Source organism: Acanthochromis polyacanthus, chromosome 14 (genome assembly GCF_021347895.1).
Source record: "Acanthochromis polyacanthus isolate Apoly-LR-REF ecotype Palm Island chromosome 14, KAUST_Apoly_ChrSc, whole genome shotgun sequence".
NCBI lineage: Eukaryota > Metazoa > Chordata > Actinopteri > Pomacentridae > Acanthochromis > Acanthochromis polyacanthus.
Genome location: NC_067126.1, coordinates 12,117,724 through 12,137,163, shown reverse-complemented (window position 1 = coordinate 12,137,163; position 19,440 = coordinate 12,117,724). Strand labels below are relative to the sequence as shown.

The window sequence follows — 19,440 nt, the reverse complement described above, 5'->3', positions numbered from 1 at the left end:
ACACACACACACACACACACACACACACACACACACACACACACGTGTGTATGTATATATATATATATATATATATATACATATACACACACACACACACCTCATTATTTATTATACAGGTTTATCTGACTAAACTAAATATTAAGATTTAGATTAAGAAAGACCCACAATTTTCTTTTAAAAATTTTAAAAATACACATTTGCCTGACTAATTTAAACATGGTTAAGATGTTATATATATTAAGAACTATTAGGTATAAAAATGAATTTGCCTACCCTGTCCCTGAGGTCAAGATCTCTTTTGTAAGCAAGACAAGAACAAAATAAACACAAAATCACAACAATGAAAGTCATCCACTTAAGCAATTATCACACACGCTGGTTTTATGGACAGATAAGTCTCAAATATCACTGGAGATATAAACGAATAAAGATTTACGATCTCCCAGAAGAATTGGAGTCTCTAACTTCCTGAAGTACTAAAGTTCATGCAGGAAACTGCAAACCTCTGGCCAATTGTACATGTTATAAATATTGAATACTCTGCATCTAGCTTTGAATCTATTCCTATATGAAGATAGTCTCATAAACCACTATATACAGACTATTTGGACTTAGTATGATTAAATTGTTGTTCCTAGAATTTCTAAAAGTAGAATGGGAGGCAGAGCCTTCAGTTATCAGGCGCCTCTCCTGTGGAACCTGCTCCCAGTTTGGGTTCGGGAGGCAGACACCCTCTCTATTTTTAAGACCAGGCTTAAAACGTTCCTTTTTGACAAATCTTATAGTTGGGGCTGACTGGGTGACCCACAGGGGTTCGGCTTGTGTCTTCATTTGCACAGCTGACTCCCTCTTGGACGTCTCTTCGTTCTGCCTCTAGTCATGCTGCTATAGGCCGAGGCTGCTGGGGGACTTCTCTTGATGCACTGAGTCCTTCTCTATCTACCTTTACATTTAATATGTATACCGTTATTGCAGTACATTCACTCTGTTTCCCCCTGTGCTATTTCTCCGAGTGTCCCTGGTCCCAGAGCTGGATGCTTCAGATCTGCGGTTGATGTTCCACCAGCTGGTCCAGTCTCCATCGTGTCCACTGTGGGATGCTGCTGCTGACCTTCCTCCAGCCCTCTGCTTCCAACTCCCTTTTTCCACCAGTCAACTCTGCATTGCCTTCACTATACTGTTATGCTAACTTACATACTGTTTGAATTTTACTGCTAGCTATATACGGAGTATGTTTAATGTTAGAGCCGTACATCATAAGAGTAAATTATGAGTCAGTTTTCAATGTTAGCTTATACTTTGTCTGTGTCACATATCCTGTCATGCATGTATCCAAATGTGTGTTGTGTTTTCCTTGCTTTCCCACCCCTCCCTCTTCTCCCATCCCTCCCCCTTGCTCTCTTCTGTCCTTCTCAACCCGCCCGGCCAGCAGGCAGATGGGTCCCCCCTATATAGAGCCGGGTTCTGCTCGAGGTTTCTTCCCTGTTAAAAGGGTGTTTTTCCTTGCCACTGTCGCCTTTGGGCTTGCTCTGGGGGTCAGGCATTTGGGTTCTGTAAAGCGTCTTGAGACGAGTTGACTGTAATTGACGCTATATAAATAAAATTGAATTGAATTGAATTGAATTAAATAAATACATATACTCAATGGAAATCAGATTTATTTTACATCTGCAGTCATGTTAATTTGCAGTAATTTGAAACATTGCTGAGTTAAAAAAAATATTTCTAGTCTAATATACTTTGCAGGTAATTTATGCTTCCATAATCTGTGCTAATATAAGTATAAGTAGTTTACTAGTAAACTAAATATAAAGTAATATAAAAATGAATATGCACAACAACTGGTTTTGCAGGTAGTATGCAATATATGAGTACAAGATTAAACAAAACATGCTTTAAAATCCCTCACACATAGCCTTTATTTAACATTTACAAACATACAGTTTTTTTTTATCATCTGAGATGATGCTCCAGGTATCTCCCTCTGTCCACAACAAAGATCAGCTCCTCCAGCTAAACAGTGTGTTGCCTTCGATTGTCCATTAACAACACATTTAAAAACTAGAAAAGCACTCGGAGAGCGCAGACGTCCGCCAGGCCATCTGTCTGTCTGTCTGTCTGTCTGTCTGTCTGTCTGTTAACAGCATAACTCAAAAAGTCATGGACGGATTGTACTGAGTTTCAACAGTTTATGCAGAAAGCATAACATGCATGTACAGTGTAACAGCACAGTGTTTTGCACGCGCCGCCGCCCCACGCACGTACCGTTGCGCGCGTGTGTGACGGTACCGCACGCGTCGCCGCCGCTTCGTTTCGTCGGTCCCGACTCGCCCGGGAAGCCCGAACCTGCCGCGGGGGATTCGGCCGTCGCCTGGGATCGTTGCAGCGACCTCTGTCTGTACAATTGAGAGATGGCCTCAATTGTCCTTCGACCTTCAAAAAAATCCTTGATCCAGACGGTGATCCGGATCACCTCCAAAATCTAATCGATTGTTACTTGTGCTCTTCCGGACATCCTGTAAAAATTTGGTGAAAATCCGTCCATGACTTTTTGAGTTATGCTGTTAACAGACAAACAGACACACACAGACACACAGACACACACACACACACACACACACACACACACACACACACACACACACACACACACACACACACACAGATGGACAGACAAACAAACTCCGGTGACTACATATCCTCCTGGCGGAGGTAATTAAGCAAACTGGGCATTCTGCATTTTGTTTACTGAGGGTAACTGGGACACATGTCCTGCAACTAGGCCGCTTGATTGTGGTAGGTGGAGCAAAGGGGGTGGCTTATTAATTCTGGAAGCCCCAGGCAAACCCAGATGGAAGACCTCATCCAGATTCCCTCCCATTTTCAAATTGGTATCATTTACTTTGTTTAATTTCGATATTTTGCCTGCATTTTGTGAGTGTGGTGCCATATAAATAGCAGCAAACACAAAATGATATTGCCCGTTTGTTAATTTTATACATCAATGCATTTATGAGCTGGTGTTAGCCTTGAAAGAATCCATTTCTGTGTGGATTCCCAGTTTGAAAAAGTGGGTCATGGCACTTATTTTATTGGCAACACACAACAAAATTAAATATACCCAAAAAGCGAAGTCTGAAAACTGGCTGCTTTTTTATGACTGAAAAAGTAAATCAGGATATATTGTCCGCATTTTAACTCGAAAAGCAGACCTGAGACGCTGCTTATATAAAGCATTACATAAAGCAATGAATCAATTCCATAACAGCGGCTGAGAGTTAAACAGGGACACATTTAAAAAAAGAGAGATTTCAGCAACAAAAACAAATGCAGCGATTGCTCTCATTTTAGCTGAGGGTGTGTTTTGGATGTATAATGTGTGAAAGATCGTTAAAATTAATAACAGTTAACTTGTTTTTGGTGGATCTCTGTGTTGTCTGTGAAAGGTTATACAATATCAGTGCGTTATATAAGTGAGCCAGATAAACAGCCAATAGGAGGAAGGCTCGGATGTCACGTGTTGCGCTGTGCTCGCCTCAACGAATTGTATATGAAATCCAAAGAAGGAACAACCTTTAGCTACTGGAAGCTAGTTGGCTAACAACCGACATGGATTCCCACGGCGGCTGTCTTGTTTTTTATCGGAGATTTCTCGTTTGTTAACCGGTCGATGCTACACAAAGATTCGCTCGAGTGTGTTGCCTGTGGGATACCGGCTCGAAAGGAGGTTCGTGTTCGTGGACGTTCAACGGAGCGGCTAGCGAAGTTAGCTTGTCAACCTGACGTTAAGCTAGCCGTCTGGGCTTCGGTGCTCCCGGGGTCTCTTATATAAAAACAACGGATGATCAGCTGCGGTTTCCCGGAGCAAACGCGACCATATAGGCTCGTAGCCGAGATATACCGCATTTAATCGTGAGCTTTTAACTACTTCAAACCTTAAACTTGGTATCTGTTGAGTTTATTTACTATTTTAACTACGAGTTAGCACGAAATGCAAGTTAAGCTTCTTACTTGCTAAGCTCGAAAGATTCTACCGAGTAGCTCACGACTCGACAAAATGCCGTAGTGTCATTTTCATATGATTTCGGAGTGAGTTTGTGTATTTTAAACGATTGCCAGACTAATTCCTGGCTGTGAAACGAGGAGGAGGGAGGACTTTTGGTGAGCTGTGGGTTGAGTTGGTAAATAACGCCGACTATCAACCTTCGGGAAGATAAGAGTCGATGTTTAGCCGGGAAACGGGATCACGTGCCAACTTTTATTGCCAGATAAACAACAGTTAACTGTATCACAAACCAGCAATGTTGCACAGAAGTCCTGTTTTGTCAGGGTTGAGGTGGATCGCATCGGGATAGGTCCTAACCTACTTCCAATGGCCATCACTGAGCGGCAATCAGAGGTCTGGTTTGATGTTAAGACTTTCAAATATAGTTAGCAATACTTTAAGGACATGATTTCTGACTGTGTGGAGTTTTGTCTGCTTTTGCCAGACTACCACTGAACCCTTTAGTCGTCACAAGTATCTGGGAGTAGACGATGGAGACCGGGGTGATGTCTCACCAGGGCGAGCTGTTCGTCCACCCGCTCTCCAACCCTGGGGCTCCGGGAATCTGCCCCGAAATGTTGGAGGTGGCGGAGGAAGCCAACCGAGCCAAAGACTTCAACCTGGCCGTGGAGATCTACAGCTCCCAACTCGCAGATCTTCAGCAACCGGACCGAGGATTGTGTCTACGGAAGGCCGACTCTCTAGCCCGTGCCGGACGCATATCTGAGGCACTGGATTCCTACTGCACAGCGGCCAGCCTCGGCAAACTGCGTCCGGAGGAGCTTCCCCTCCTGGTGGAAAACATCGCCCGGGCTCTGCGTGAGAAAGAGCCAGGCCTCACCGTGGCTGTGAACGGGCATTGCAAAAGCAGTAACGGGGATGATGGGGTGCAAATGAATGGGGACTGTGAGGAGGATGAAGCCCTGGACTTGTTTTCATGTCGCCTCTGCAAGTGTCTGCTCCATGAGCCCACCACCGTGGACTGTGGACACACTTTCTGCAAACGCTGCCTGGAGGACGACTCTGTTAAAGATTGTATACACTGCAAACAGAAGCTGAGCAAAAAAGAAAAACTGCCCAACGGCCTGAGATTAAATGTTGTTCTCAGCGGCCTGTTGGATAAACTTTTTGCAACTGAGAGTAGAGCCAGGAAATACTGGATCGAAGGAGAGAATTTATGGAAAAAACAGAACCTGTCGGATGCCTTGGAGAAGTACAACGCAGCAGTGGATTTAGGTAAGAATACGCTGCCTCCTTATGTGGAATATTTCATGTACCTTTCTCTGTTTTAAACGTGACAGGTTGCCATTAAAACAGTGGTGTTTGGTGCAGGTGACCTACTTTCTGCAGTGTAGCTTCCCGGTGTCACCGATAAGTGGCGCCACCCCTACTTTTCTAGATTGCACCGTAGTCCTGCGTTATATGACTCACTGTCCTTCATTACCTAAGTAGCACACATCTGAACTTTTGTTCTCCAGTGCCACATTAATACCATATTAACTATTTATACCTTGCAGTGTAGTAATAATATATGTGCAGTTCTCTGCACAGTTTAAGTATTCCACTATTTTATCCCCATTATATGAGGAAAATATTGAATTGTGGTGAATGTGGTGACACGAGGCTGTACAACAGTTCTACTCCTCCCATCACTGGTGGGTGTTTCATAAGCTGTGTTGGATAACATTTAGGGGAAAAATAATGATCCTAAAGTGTACTGTCTACATTCGCAAAAACACCCAACTTGCTTTAACACTTCATTTGCTTTATGTTTAGCTTGTAATTGTTTTGAGCATCAGTTTTCCCGAACCTGCTGAACCAAAATACAGAATGTTCTTTTATGCTGGCACATTACATAAAGAGCACCAGTGTGCTTCATTAATCGTGCACCAGGGCACGTCTCATGTTGCACGTTTTGAATCCTCAGAGAAAGTTGAACTGACCCCCCCCCACATCTGTCCTACATACTGGAGTCACATTAAAATTCACTCCTTATCTCACATGTTCAGAATCATTTTGCTGAAAGAAATTGATCATTTGGAGATCAAGCAAATGGAAGGAATATCCCCCTGGGATTCCTATGGCAGGATTACAGATATTTCCTCTTCCAGATCAATATTGATTCATGCCTTCTGTCTTGTGAGGGACTCGGGGTGACAGGAGGACAGAGTGCTCTCACAGCTTTGCCACTGCCAGTCGGTGTTTTCCCAACAAAGACAGCAGGAGGCCTTCTGGTATCTGTGATGTAGGATGAGTGTAATGGATTCACGTCAGCAGAAACAGTGCTCTTATCTGAACTATGCCTTTTTAGGAAATTTTCTTCTATGGTGGTAATCTGCCTCGTACTCTGATATGTGTAGTGTGTCGGGAGCTACATTGTGAATTATGCAATCTTAAGTTGTATGTAAATTGGTTCAGTTGATTTAAAAGCAAAAACAGAGAAATATTTCAGTAATCGATCATTAATACCCCCAAATCAAAGTTAAATAAATAAATTCATCTTTCTAAGAAGGAGCAAACGGAAGCAAAGTCATGGTGAAAGCCAGTGTGATATCCTATTTCATATTTTTTTTTGACCACTGTTTTTGGATTTTTACATTTTCTTCTCTTTTCCTGATGTCTTTTTTGTGTTTCTGTGATAAGAAGTTAGAGGTATGATATAGGTCATGTTAAGTCCCTGCAGAAGCACATCCAGCTCGATAAGCCGTATATATTCCCTTTCCATCCTAGCTGACCTGCTGTTTTCTTACAGTCATGCAGTGAATGCAATACAGGAAGTGATAATTCTTACTAGTATGGTCATGCTTCAGTGAGTCACGTGTCCTTAACTTAACAGATCAGATTTCCCACAGCAGTGTACCTTCATGGCAGAAATTCCAGGGACACACCTGAACGTCATCTTCTTGTTTGGTTTTGCTCCGCCTTTGAGTTTTGAGATTACATCTTAGCCTCAGATGTTTTGAAAAATATAAAAACACCTTGCAACATCACCGTCTTCTTCACAGTAGTCCTTTGTGTGATTTTTTTTTTTTCTAGTAACTTACAATTTAACAGATTACTGTTTATTAAAATACATTCTAGTGAATATCTGACACTTTCCCACTCCAGCAAATAGTTGCAATAAATTTTAACAAAAATCTTTGAGCAGATTCAGTAGCAAAATGCAGTAAACCAAGTAAAACAGGAATATACAGCCCGGAACCACAGGCAAATCTGAAAGACAGAGTACATTTGTGTCTTTTGCGTTATTTAAATTTTTTTTTTGAATACCATGGGAACATCCAGAAAGGTTAGATAAACCAACGATAGAACACACAGTTGGAGTCTCTGAGCTTCAGCAAATACATGGGTGGTTCAGATTTCGTTTAGTGATAGCAATGATTGTATTTGTTGTCAGGAAAGTCATCTAAGTATATGTGGGCAAGCATCACAAGTATAACTGGCTCATTACATGAACCAGTTACACTTGTGACATCTAAAACTCTGACATCCTAAGATTTCAGGGCTGTTTCCAGACAACATGGGCCCAGCTGATCTACTGAATATGTAGGACAAACAAACCTTAATGCTTTCCACTTATTTTATGTGTTGTATGCTCATTAGTATTCTATCAGCTGTTTAAAATGTCCTCGTAGCCTAAATTCAAACACTGCAACTGCTACACTTATCACTTCCACCTAGAGCCAGTTGTCTATACGCTAGGAGTTGGTCTTGAACGGTGAGCAGTGATGTGCCAAGTCACACTACATGTTTTAATCGGCTTCCTGCAAATCCTGAGCCTTCAGGTCTGTCAGTGTACAGAACACTGGACTGGCTTTATACTGAATGTAGCAAAGCATGAAGGTCCTTGGTCAGTTTTGTTCGGTTCAGCTATTGAGGCAACACGGCTCTGTTCTCAAAGTTGGCAAAAAGAGACAGACGTAGTGTTATATACTGGTTGTGATGTTAATAATAGACTGCAACGGGTAATTTGATTAGAAACATGGTAAGAAAATCGTGAAGGTGCTCACAAAAATGTTATTTTGATGCATTTCTTTATTTTTCTCACTTCTAAGCGTAGTGCACCAAACTATGACTCCACAACTGAAGTACACGTACATACCAAATAAAATATTGTATATTGTTATATCCCAGTAAAGTAATACTCATAAAACATAAATCAGGTGTTGACTTAACTTTTCAGATCAAAGCTACTGTTCTCCTGGTATTTCCACAGATTTTCAGATTGTCTGTTACAGCTCAGTATATTGGGGACATAAATATTTTCTGTTGGTCCTCCTTGTTGGTGTTTGCGCACGTCTTGGCTGACTCAACCAGCCAGCCTCTTCACCTTCTGTTCAGTTTCTAGGATTATGAGACATCCAGCCTTTGGGAGATGGTTTCTCAAATAACTACCCAGTGGGTTCAGAATCCAAAGTTCCACCCACAAATTGCCGGAGGCGAAGGCCAAAAGCATTTTTTTGTCGGTAAATTACCAAAGGTCATCAACTTATTGAGCTGCAAGGAAACTGTAGAAGCACTGTCGATGTGTGCGGTTCAGTTTACAACACTGTTGCTGTTGTATGAACACATGTCCATTTAGTCTTGACCACAAGAAAAACAAAAACAGCGATAGCATCCAAACTTCTGCAGAACTTTTCTTCCGTTTTTTGGCAGCCTCGTACCATTTTTAATCGTCTTCCATGATCTTGTTTGTTTATCTATTCACTGTTTTGCATATGTTTTTTGTTTACCGAGTTTACAGTCAGATGGGTTTTGTTTTATAACATGACCTAGAAATAGTTTCTAAAAAAAGGATACCATCCATAGGTGTTTAAAGTGACACCTTGTCATGCAACATGAACAATAGCGCAAAATCAAAACTTCAAAGTGGTTTAAATACTCATAAGATTGGAATTTATTGATTATTCCGGGAAGTACAGAATGGTGACGCGACAAATATGTTAGGAAAGTTCATAATGTGATGATAAATAAAGCTTATAATTAATATATCCAGGCACTGAAAGGAGACTAATTGTAGTTGTCTGCTGGAATGACTAAGGTCAGAGTTTTTAGAGTGACTACATAACTTACAAGCATTATAACACGTGAAACTGCTCTCATTCCACATGTTATATTATTGCCCTACTTCTGACAGACCTAGAAAAACTCGTCCATCCACTGGAGACCTGTCCACTCATATTGATGTGTTTTCTTGTGGTCTACAGTGCCCTCTTCAGGCAGACTGCTGCATCAGCGGGCTGAGTTGCACATGGAGATGAGGAGTTTTAGCCAGGCAGTGCAGGATGCCAGCAGCCTCTGTAAACTAAAACCTCTGTGGACAAAGGTGAGACTTCGACATGTTTTACAATGACTAGAACAACATACTGGAAGTTGTAAATGTAACATATCGTTGCAGGGATGTGGCTATTCTGTCAAAATAACAGTAAAGTTTTATCAGATAGCTTTCGTCAGAGTTTGTAACCGCTCTACACGCATTACTGTGTGGATAAATTTCTGCCTGTCATTTGGAAGCAGTGAAATTACTTCAGAATTAGTCAAGTAATTGAATAACTGATTATGCATTTACTGCAAACATTTGACAATATTGACAGTTATTTTCTTGCACATAGAAGACAATAATGGATTGCCTTAATGACACTGTTACACATACAATTCTTGCTCTTTTTCAGGCTCACTGTCTGAAAGCCACGGCGCTGAGCAAAGCAGGCCGGAACGATGAGGCCTTGCAGGAGTACTTCCTATGTGTGGCGTTGAAGCCCGACTGGACCAAAGTGAAACTGGAAGCTCAGAAGGTAAGACATGGTCTTTTCTTTACATGAAAGGTCTCATTGACCCATGGACCTTGGAAGAAATCCTCCTGAGGTAATGAAATATTTTGAAAAGCCAATTTCAGTGAGATAACAAGTTTGTGAAACTTTCTTTAGTTTAAGTATACAGCATTATTATTTTGCTTACACCTCCTGTTCCATCGCTTCACTCTCAACAAAAATCACAGTTAGAAATAAAATTAATTCATTAGTCTAAGTATACATGCTGTCTGACACTACAGTGTTAAAGCTTCATGGATTTTCTGTTTTTTTGTTACTCTTTTAACCTCTTTTGGGCTATTTGCATATTGAGGTCACATGTTGGTAGGTCACATTGCAGTGTTACATGAAGAGGTTGTGAATTGGTGTCAACCTGTCTGCCACAAAATTGTGAGTAGCTGATAGTCTGCAGTGCATTGCTGTGCTTACAGGACCACAGCTCTTTTGATGGCAGCTGAAGATAAACTGAGTGTAGAAAAATGCTCTGTTTATTCTACGTTTGGCATAAAATGTGCAAACACCGTTCATCATTTCAAAAGTCTGATCAGAAGAGACTTTGTTCATATCAAAAATAACCTGACAGAAGTGTCTATATTTTATTAATTCTGTGTTACATACGTCCAATACCATGTTACCGAATCACTGTGATTAAAAACATCCTGAAATTTCATGCTGTCATGAAGCAGTATACCTCAGTATGTCCCACAATGCCATATTGCAAAGAAGGTCTTAAAAGGAGAGATAGCTTTGTGTCAGTGTCAAAGAATAATTAGATCATTGTCTTGCATTTATTATGGTGGCCCTTTTTTTCCAAAAATATAATTATTGCTAATAATAACAACTTTATGAGTCACAATCCATTTTCCAATTTTGATTTGAAGAAGAACACAGTCTAGCATGAGCAGGTCTCTCAACTCATCCCTGACAGTACAAAAAGAAGAAGATCACTGTTATTTATCGATACAGGAAGGAAACTAATGTCTGTGTTGCTGCTTCTTATCTCTTTGTGAATTGTGAACTTTAATCAGGTGTTATGTTTCGTTCTTCAGGTCCTTAGTGAGCTTTTCTCCTCCGTCTTTGAGAATGAGGACCTGCCAACGCCGGTGCACCCTCTGCAGGGAGGGTTGGCCACTCGTCTCATCAAACCACCTGCCTTGCTGAGGTCCCTGAGGCCGCTCACACAGAAACCAGGCTCCTCCTCACAGGTTACTGCACACCAACAGGCCCTCTAACCACCAACAGAAACATCTGTGAGAAAGGACAAAAATACAGGAGCTAAAGCTATGAAATTTACATTCTTCATTTGGGTTCTTTTTCCTGCAACCCTGTGTCTTTCATTTATCAAATTACATTTAATTTAAAACATTTATTGGCTTCTTGGTAAAGTCAGTTACACAAAGGAAAAATGATATTTGAGGACATGCTTCTGGGTGTATTTTCATCGCTGTTGTCAGGACTGCTTTACCTGTTTGTATATTTATGGATATTCTAAGTTTTTTTTTTTATCTGCAGTGATCTGAAAATACTTTAGCGTCACAGAAGCAGATTGAAGGACGTTTGCCACATTAGTGTAATTAGGAGGATCAGTGGAAACATGGCCTTATGCAAAGTATGTTTCCTGAGGTGTGGGTGCTTCTTATGTAAGCTGATTCTTATCAGGGTAATCGTATTCTGACACATGAACAAATACTTCTCAAGAGATAATACACTTCCAACTGGCCAATACAGAAACTACTGTAGCAATGCTATGGTGGCATGCAATTCTAATAACAAAGCTTGAAAAAAAAAAGACTACAACAAGGGCAATTAAATACATTCTGTTTTGAATTCAGCTAGCTGGGCTATACATTTACTCAGAAAACTATATTTTTCAGTTGTCCTGTCAACATGCTGAATAAATACTGTCAAAATTACCTTTATTTAAAATCCTACCTCCTGATATACTCACAATCTATTTGTCTGTGTCCAGGATTCAGAGTTCAGCGTGACTAAAAGTGCTCCAGTGGACGACTCGTCCTCCATCCTACCTATTGTATCTCCTGGTAAATCGGACCCTGCTGCAGGGGAGGGCAGCTCCAAGAACCTGGCCAATGTTTTAGCTGCACTGCCAGCACCCCCCGGTGGCCTTAAGAGGAAACACAGCAGCGATGGACCTTCAGAAGCCTTCAACCCCCCTTCCAAACTCCTCAGATCTGGTATGAAAGTCTTGAGTTTTCATTAAAAATACACTTTATCGTAACTGAAAGTAGTCCATCAAGAAACATCATTACTTTATAGTGTTCAATTAGTCTTAACTGAGGTTGTTTTACTTATCAATTGATGCATGCAGCTGCAGTCCTGTGAGCTAAAAAAATATTTAACCCTTTAAGCTTCAGTCAATTCCAGCCGTTTTCAGTACAAAAAATCGCTAATATTCTATTTTTAAATAAAAAAAATTACGAAAAATACGGGGAATATTGGACGCGCATCGGGAGGTGCATTTCCTTGAAAACGACTGATTCGGGGATTTTATACCGACTTCAGGACATGTTTTGGACAAAATAGTTTCCTGGCTTGTGTCATCTGATGTAAAAGGTTGGATTATAGCTGTTTTTTGTGGAATCTTTTTTTTTGTGTGTAATAATAAACCCGGAAATGTGAGTCGCGCTGTGTGCTTTGAAGCCGTGTATAGAGAACGGATGGATGAATATTTGTTTTTGTCGGACAAATGTGTTTTTCTCACCCGCTGTGGTAATCGCATCTGAAAGTGGTTTATACCGGCGGATTCATGAGACTCTAAGCTTTCCATCGGTGTATAGTGTTTGTATAATCGCGTTTGCACCCGTCGGACATTCCTGAAATTCCTATGCAAATTAGTAGGTGTACCGCCGGCGGTACACTGAAGCTTAAAGGGTTAAAAGACGCAGACAACTTTTAGTAGTGAATGCAAGAAGCCCTGGCACAGTTATTTTATGAATTCATAGGGCATAAACAGAACAAGTGGATGACCTTATTCACTGCGTAATATCTGTATCATTGTATTCATGGAAGCATCCTCCTTCACCCTTCAAGTTTTTGAAGGGTGAAGGAGTTATTGCTGTGTCTATGTTTTGAATGTACATGAATCCACCATGTGATTCTGCTTCGATATGGTTCAAGAAAGAGGATAAGACACTTTTTATGGTGTTGAGTGAAACAGGAACCGTGGTCTGAAGATGATCACAGATTCTCCTTACAGACCGCACAGTTTGCTAATGTGATGACTTTTTTTTGCAGATGAGGCGAGCGTGTTTAAGAAGGCTGCAGTTTGGGGAGGAAGGATGGTTCCTGCTGAGCTGTTGGACTGTGGAGACATGGAGTGTTCACTTTGCATGAGGTGACAACGCACAGTCCAGTGTTTAGCAAACACACTGAAACTGCAGTTGTAATTTTGACAGCGATTAGGAGCAAACACAATAACTCAAGAACATTTAACACTGTACTAGTTAAATCGCTCCAATGCATTATTCGCAGAATATCAATGGGATGTGTTAACCGATGCAGTGGGATAATATTGGGTTGTTTCTCCAGATTGTTCTATGAGCCTGTGGCCACGCCATGCGGACACACCTTCTGCCTCAAATGCCTGGAGCGATGTCTGGACCACAACCCCAACTGCCCTCTTTGCAAGGAGAATCTTTCTGAGGTACACATCCAAGTTTTGTATCCTCAAATACGCAATTACATGTTGTTCAAAACAAGACAAACAACATACTAGGGCTGCAACTAATGATGAATCGAATCATTGTCTAAGCATGATACGTCATCAAAAGTGTAAGTGAGCGCAATGCAACAGACATCACCATCCGTGCGGAGTGCTGACCATGGACGAATATCCGTGTTGCATCATACATATACAGTATTTGTATGATGCAACGCAGACATCCACGCTGTCTCATCCAATGCACCATGAACGCAGATGTCCACGCTGTATCGTGCATATGTAATATATGCATATATTATATATGCACGATACAGCACGGATGTCTGCCTGTGTTCTGTGCTCTGCCTAGACGGTGATTTGTTGCATCGCGCACTCGCTTCTGCTTTTGATGACGCATCGTGCTCAGACGATCCATCGATTCATTGTTAGTTGCAGCCCTACAACAGATTGTCGGTGTGACACCTGTGTAGTTTAGTGAAGCATTGGTTAAGGTCATTTATCCACAAAGAAGACCAGCATTTTCTGATTCCAGACTCTTAAATAGAGGATTCTGCTGTTCTTTGTTTTATTCCATTGTACATGTAGTATATAAGAGATTACGGACTGTCGATTGGACTAAAACCATATTGCTTTTATTTGAATTAAACAAGGCTCTCAACTGTCGTACAGACTGTTTTTTGTAGTATGTAATGAGTAGAATACTTACAGTGTTGATGTGTTGTTATCACAGTATCTAGCCACCCGGGGTTACAACAAGACCTTGCTGATGGAGGAAGTCCTGCAGCGTTACCTAGGAGACGAGCTGGCGGAGAGAAAGAAAATCCATGAAGAGGAGATGAAGGAGCTGTCGAAGTCAGTTTTATTAACACACAAATTGGTTTTGAGAAATCTTAGACTTATTGAAAATTGAGTAAAAATTTTAGACACACACAGAACACAGCTGACAATAATCCTTTCACTGTGTGTCTTGTAGCTTGAACCAGGAAGTGCCCATCTTTGTGTGCACTATGGCCTTCCCCACCATCCCCTGCCCACTGCACGTATTTGAGCCACGCTACCGCCTCATGATTCGCCGTTCTATGGAGACCGGAACCAAGCAGTTTGGCATGTGCATAGCTGATGAGCTCAAAGGGTTTGCTGACTATGGCTGCATGCTGCAGGTGAGTGTGTTTTCAGAGCCCGTACAATTTTGTTCTTAGTTTCCTTCTTGACAGATTTGATCTCTCTCTGCAATGTGGAAAAAACAGTTTCATCTTTGTAAATGTGATATTATTTGACGTTTCAGGTCCGAGATGTGAAGTTCTTTCCTGACGGTCGTTCGGTGGTCGACACTATCGGTGTGTCTCGGTTTAAAGTTCTCAGTCATGGTCAGAGAGACGGCTACAACACTGCCAAGATAGAGTACCTGGAAGACAAGAAGGTGAGCTATGAGAAGGGATATATGGGTGTGCTGTCTGTCAGAGGATGTCATTTCAGACACTTTCCAACATGTTGCTGTCAAGCTAATGTCACAAAGAGCATATCTGATTATTTTTTTTCCCTGTGGCTGTTTAGCAGTGGAAAGAACAGCAGGTTTACTTTTCCTCCTCTGTGCCAAGGGCATATTCAGTCCTGCCACAGGGAGAGCAACTTATTTTTCACACAACACTGCTGGTGTTTGTTACTGTGCACTTAAATTATTCTCTTTCCAGCCAAGTGAAAGCTTTTGTAAATGGAAATTATACAAGCTATGTCATCTCTCATTTAACCACTTTTTTACAAACACAAAATCTGTCCGTCTCACCAGGTGGAAGGGGAGGAGTTGGTGGAGCTTCTGAAGCTGCATGACTCTGTTTATGAGCAGGCCAACAGCTGGTTCACCTCCCTGAAGGACAACATGAAGAGTCAGATACTCAGCCACTTTGGAAATCTTCCCAGCAGAGACCCGGACCCACAGGTCGGAAAATGCCTGTTTTACACAGTTTCACAGATATTTTTTTTAACTCCAGTTGCTACAGATTTAAGGATTGACATCATGAAACAAGGTGCACATTCGCTGATGTCTCCTAGAAGTGCTTTGAAACCTTGATTGCAGCCTTTGCTGCAAAGATTATGTTGTATAAGACATCAGATTTAGATTCATTTTGGATGGTTCCTGTCTGTGACGAGATACATGTCAATAAAAAGTAGACTTGATTTTCTTTAAAAAAAAATAAAATATATATATATATATATATATATATATATATATGTATTTTGGAGTGTAACCAAGAAGATGTTATCGGTGCACCATTTGCTTAAAAGCTGCCTTATCCAGCCAGTTTGCTTTTAAAAGCTTTCAGTCTAAGCAGCGTGTTTTTCCTGAAGCGGTAAGCGGACGTATCATGGCAGCTGTTTCCATCCATCGCTTAGACTGTCTGAGCTGCTCCAGGTTTTCCGTTTACTGCTGTTAGCTCACATTGAGATCAGTTCCATGTTGCTTTGTGGCAAATGCAGTAACTATCGCCCAGTAATGACAAATGAAATCTGAAAAGAGATGTGAACAGACCGACATTTGTCCTGTATTTGACAGATTTAAAATGCACAAATGTAAGTGGTTTGAAGGAAAATTGCACTTAAGACAGACAGGAGCAGTTTCTGTAGCAAAATCCTGCTACGTTAGGAATATATGCTCACAAACAGTTGATGCGTGTTTAAGCAAATAACTGTACAGTCAGCTAATGTACTTGACGACTTGTTTGTGTCAAACAAAACTAAGAGAAATGTGTGAGCCAAATTTACTTTGGGAAAGCAGACTTCTGGGATTGAGTAGGAAACAGGAAGTAGAGAAAAATGTTCACCACAAACTTCTACCTCAGCTGTTCATTTTCATTACTAAAGGTGATTTATCCAGTGATCTCTGTGGTCTTTGATGGTAAAATATGGTATGCAGTTGGCTCAGACGTTTTCTCGACTTAAACCTGAATTGCTATAATGAGAAGTTCTCAATATGTTTTAGTGACCCCTTAATATAAAGAAATATGCAATTTGTGCCTTTGTCACAGGTTACTAAAGAGAGATTTGCATGAATGGAAAATTATCTACTCACGTAATCATTCTGCTGCTCCTGTGGTGTCCTGACATCAAGTAGCCACAAATAAAAAGCTGACAATTCAAAAGAAAACATGGTTGTTACGTGTTTAAAGCCACAGAATTTTTTTTTTTTTTTGAGATAAATGCTCCTTTTCTAAGGCCTTATAAACGGTGACACCTTGCACAGAGATAAATGTGTGTTATTTGTATTGATCAAAAATCCATATTCTTCCCTTTCAGGCCAGTCCCAGTGGTCCTGCCTGGTGCTGGTGGCTGCTCGCTGTCCTTCCTCTGGAGAACCGAGCCCAGCTCACCATCCTGGCCATGACCTCCCTCAAGGACCGCCTCATCGCCATCCGAAGGGTCCTCATCTTCGTCACTCGCAAGAGGCCGCGGTGATAAACCGATTGGGAGAACCGCTCCGGCATCTATGCACTTCAGAAATTAGTTCATTCTTCCGTTTGAATCATTCATGTACTCATCGGGTCACGCTTCGGCCGATTCATTCACTAATTTCTACATGTGTTTACTCGTTCTTTCATCCATCTGTTCCTGCATCAGTTTGCTCTCGGATGCTAGTGAACTCCTTCCTGTGTCATGCAGCTTTTTCTCGAGCACGTGTCGGTTCTGTTGAGCAGCAAGTGGGACGGGATGGTGGCATGAGGGGCATTCCTCTCTTCTGTGTGTTCATCCAGAAATCCCCCCACCAGCACCATCATCACTGAATGAATAAAGCTGCAGGGCGTCTCTGAGTGACTGCGCACCTCTTGCTGCCAGTCGAATATGAGGTAAAGCCAGTCATGCCAAGCTGGGACACTTTGGTTAAGGTCTCTTTTGGGTGTTTTTGATTCTTTGTTATGAAGGAACAAATAAATGGATCAGGTTCAAGAGGAATTCATTTTTCAACATATATTTAACAGCGTTTTAACAGAAGGGGGAATAGAAGTTGGTCTGCGTGGCCTCTCACATTCTGTCCGTCCAGGTACAGATTGAAAACAAAAACTCACCCACTGAAATATGAAGCAAAAACAACACTTGGCATGATGACAACACATAAGTGAATGTACTGGCCTGGCTGTAGTATGTGAATATTTTTTCTGTCCCCTTCCCCTCATGACAGAATTGTTACAGAATCTGTCAGTGAGGTGCACATGAGGTCAGATTCCTGTTTGTGCTTCACGATTGAGCCAAAATTTGTCCGCAAAAATCCGCAGCTTTCGATCTCCTGCCTTGGTGGACATCACGTACTTTAGATTATCTGGGAGAACATAACGAGAACCATCGTGTTGAGATTGTCATTTTCCCATGCTAACACTAAAAAAAAACAAAAAACAGACTACACTGTATGAGAACAATTACAACTCGAGGACAACATGCTCCACTTGTTGTGAAAAGAGATTCAATGTAGGAATGGAGATGAAACATAAGCCAGGCTTTCACAAAAATGCATCCTCTCAGATATGGCTGATCTGGATCTTTTATGTCCTATTGTAGCATATCTCTGGGACTTCAAATACAGACTTAGTTTTAGGGGTTGATTATGTATGTTTATTTGTTTCGCTCTCTATCTGCTATGCCCTTAGGTGTATGTGTACGGTGAAATCTTAATTTGGGTGATTTATATGTATATCAATGTAACTCTGAGGCCTTTTTAATGTTTTGATTAAGAAACGTTTCAACCTCGCTCTCTCTTTCTCTTTCTATCCCTTTCTCTTTACATGCACACTGTAATGCAATTCGAAAGCTTAAAGTTGCTCTATGGAGTTTTCTTGTAAACAATTACGCATTTATATTAGATTTTTCATGCCAAAGCACTTTGTGTTTCCTCGAGGCCTGACAAAAGCGTTGAATAGATTTGCTTTCAAATAGAACATTTGCAGAAGCTTATTTTCCCACTTTGACTGCTGAAAACCAGCTGTTGATTTGGAAAAAGCTTAAAACTAGTGCACAGTAATGACCCCATCAACCAAATTTATTTATTTTTTTAGTTAAAGGTTCCATGTGGACTTTAGAGTAACACTCTAGAGTCTTTGTATTTGCAGAAAGATGATTGGTAGTGACATATTAAACATGTTAGGGGAAAAAAAAGGAAGACGGTTCCATGTGATTTAACCAAGTTAGGTTTCAAGTTATTTTTTGGATTAGAATCTGAATGTAAACTAGTGCTTGCTTACAAGAAACTCCACTGTACCTTTATGTCTGAAAGTAGTCTCAAGAGGCAATAAATGGAAATAATGATGACCTAAATCTAACCATCTCTACAAATCGTAAAATGAAATCTAGTGTGTACAAACTGAAGAAGAGCATTCTACGTTCCTTCGTGCTCGACTTTAAGCTGTTTCGGTTGTTCTCGTTGGACAGCTAACGGTTGCATTATTAACGTGTGTGTAAATTGTGTCGTTTCTCTGTAAAATTCTGTCCTTCCAAATGTTTGTGACTCCACTGCAGTCTCTCGCTCTCCACATGGGAGCAGTGTTCACAACGTGCTGCATTTCCCTGGTATATTTGTAAAGGGAGCTCTTATACCTATTTTTTATTGCAAATAAAGAAAAACACCTTAAGTGCTGTGTACCTGGTTTTCCATGTTGTGTTTAAGAGGAAAGGAATGCAATACGGGTGATGTTGATTTATTGATATTTAAAAGTGTGGTAGATGAATATGGAAGATTTAGGAGCAGAGTGGTGTAACTATGGTGGAATATTTCCTTTATTTTATATTATACGTGGAATTTAAGGCAAGAAATTAGGAGGAGAGAGGAGGTATGATGTGCAACAAGGATCCAAACATCCAGCAATCGAATCATGATTGCTGCAGTTGTGTGGTTTGTGCTTTTTGTGTTAGACTCCCGT

The 19,440-nt window shown here is 41.0% G+C and overlaps 1 protein-coding gene across 2 annotated transcripts; it reads left to right on the top strand.

The window, feature by feature from the left end:
• Nucleotides 1-3,531: 3,531 nt before the first annotated feature.
• lonrf2 (LON peptidase N-terminal domain and ring finger 2) lies at nucleotides 3,532-19,152 on the top strand. Of its 2 annotated transcripts, XM_022212691.2 has the most exons (13): nucleotides 3,532-4,402; nucleotides 4,494-5,284; nucleotides 9,256-9,374; nucleotides 9,721-9,843; nucleotides 10,908-11,063; nucleotides 11,828-12,053; nucleotides 13,114-13,213; nucleotides 13,408-13,522; nucleotides 14,271-14,392; nucleotides 14,514-14,700; nucleotides 14,826-14,960; nucleotides 15,327-15,476; nucleotides 16,832-19,152. In XM_022212691.2, the coding sequence occupies exons 2-13, from the start codon at nucleotides 4,540-4,542 to the stop codon at nucleotides 16,988-16,990; spliced, it is 2,337 nt and encodes a 778-aa protein (XP_022068383.1). In that variant the 5' UTR covers nucleotides 3,532-4,402; nucleotides 4,494-4,539; the 3' UTR covers nucleotides 16,991-19,152. The 2 variants fall into 2 exon arrangements, with proteins under 2 accessions (XP_022068383.1, XP_022068382.1); XM_022212690.2 differs by having other exon boundaries at nucleotides 3,532-5,284.
• Nucleotides 19,153-19,440: the final 288 nt, after the last annotated feature.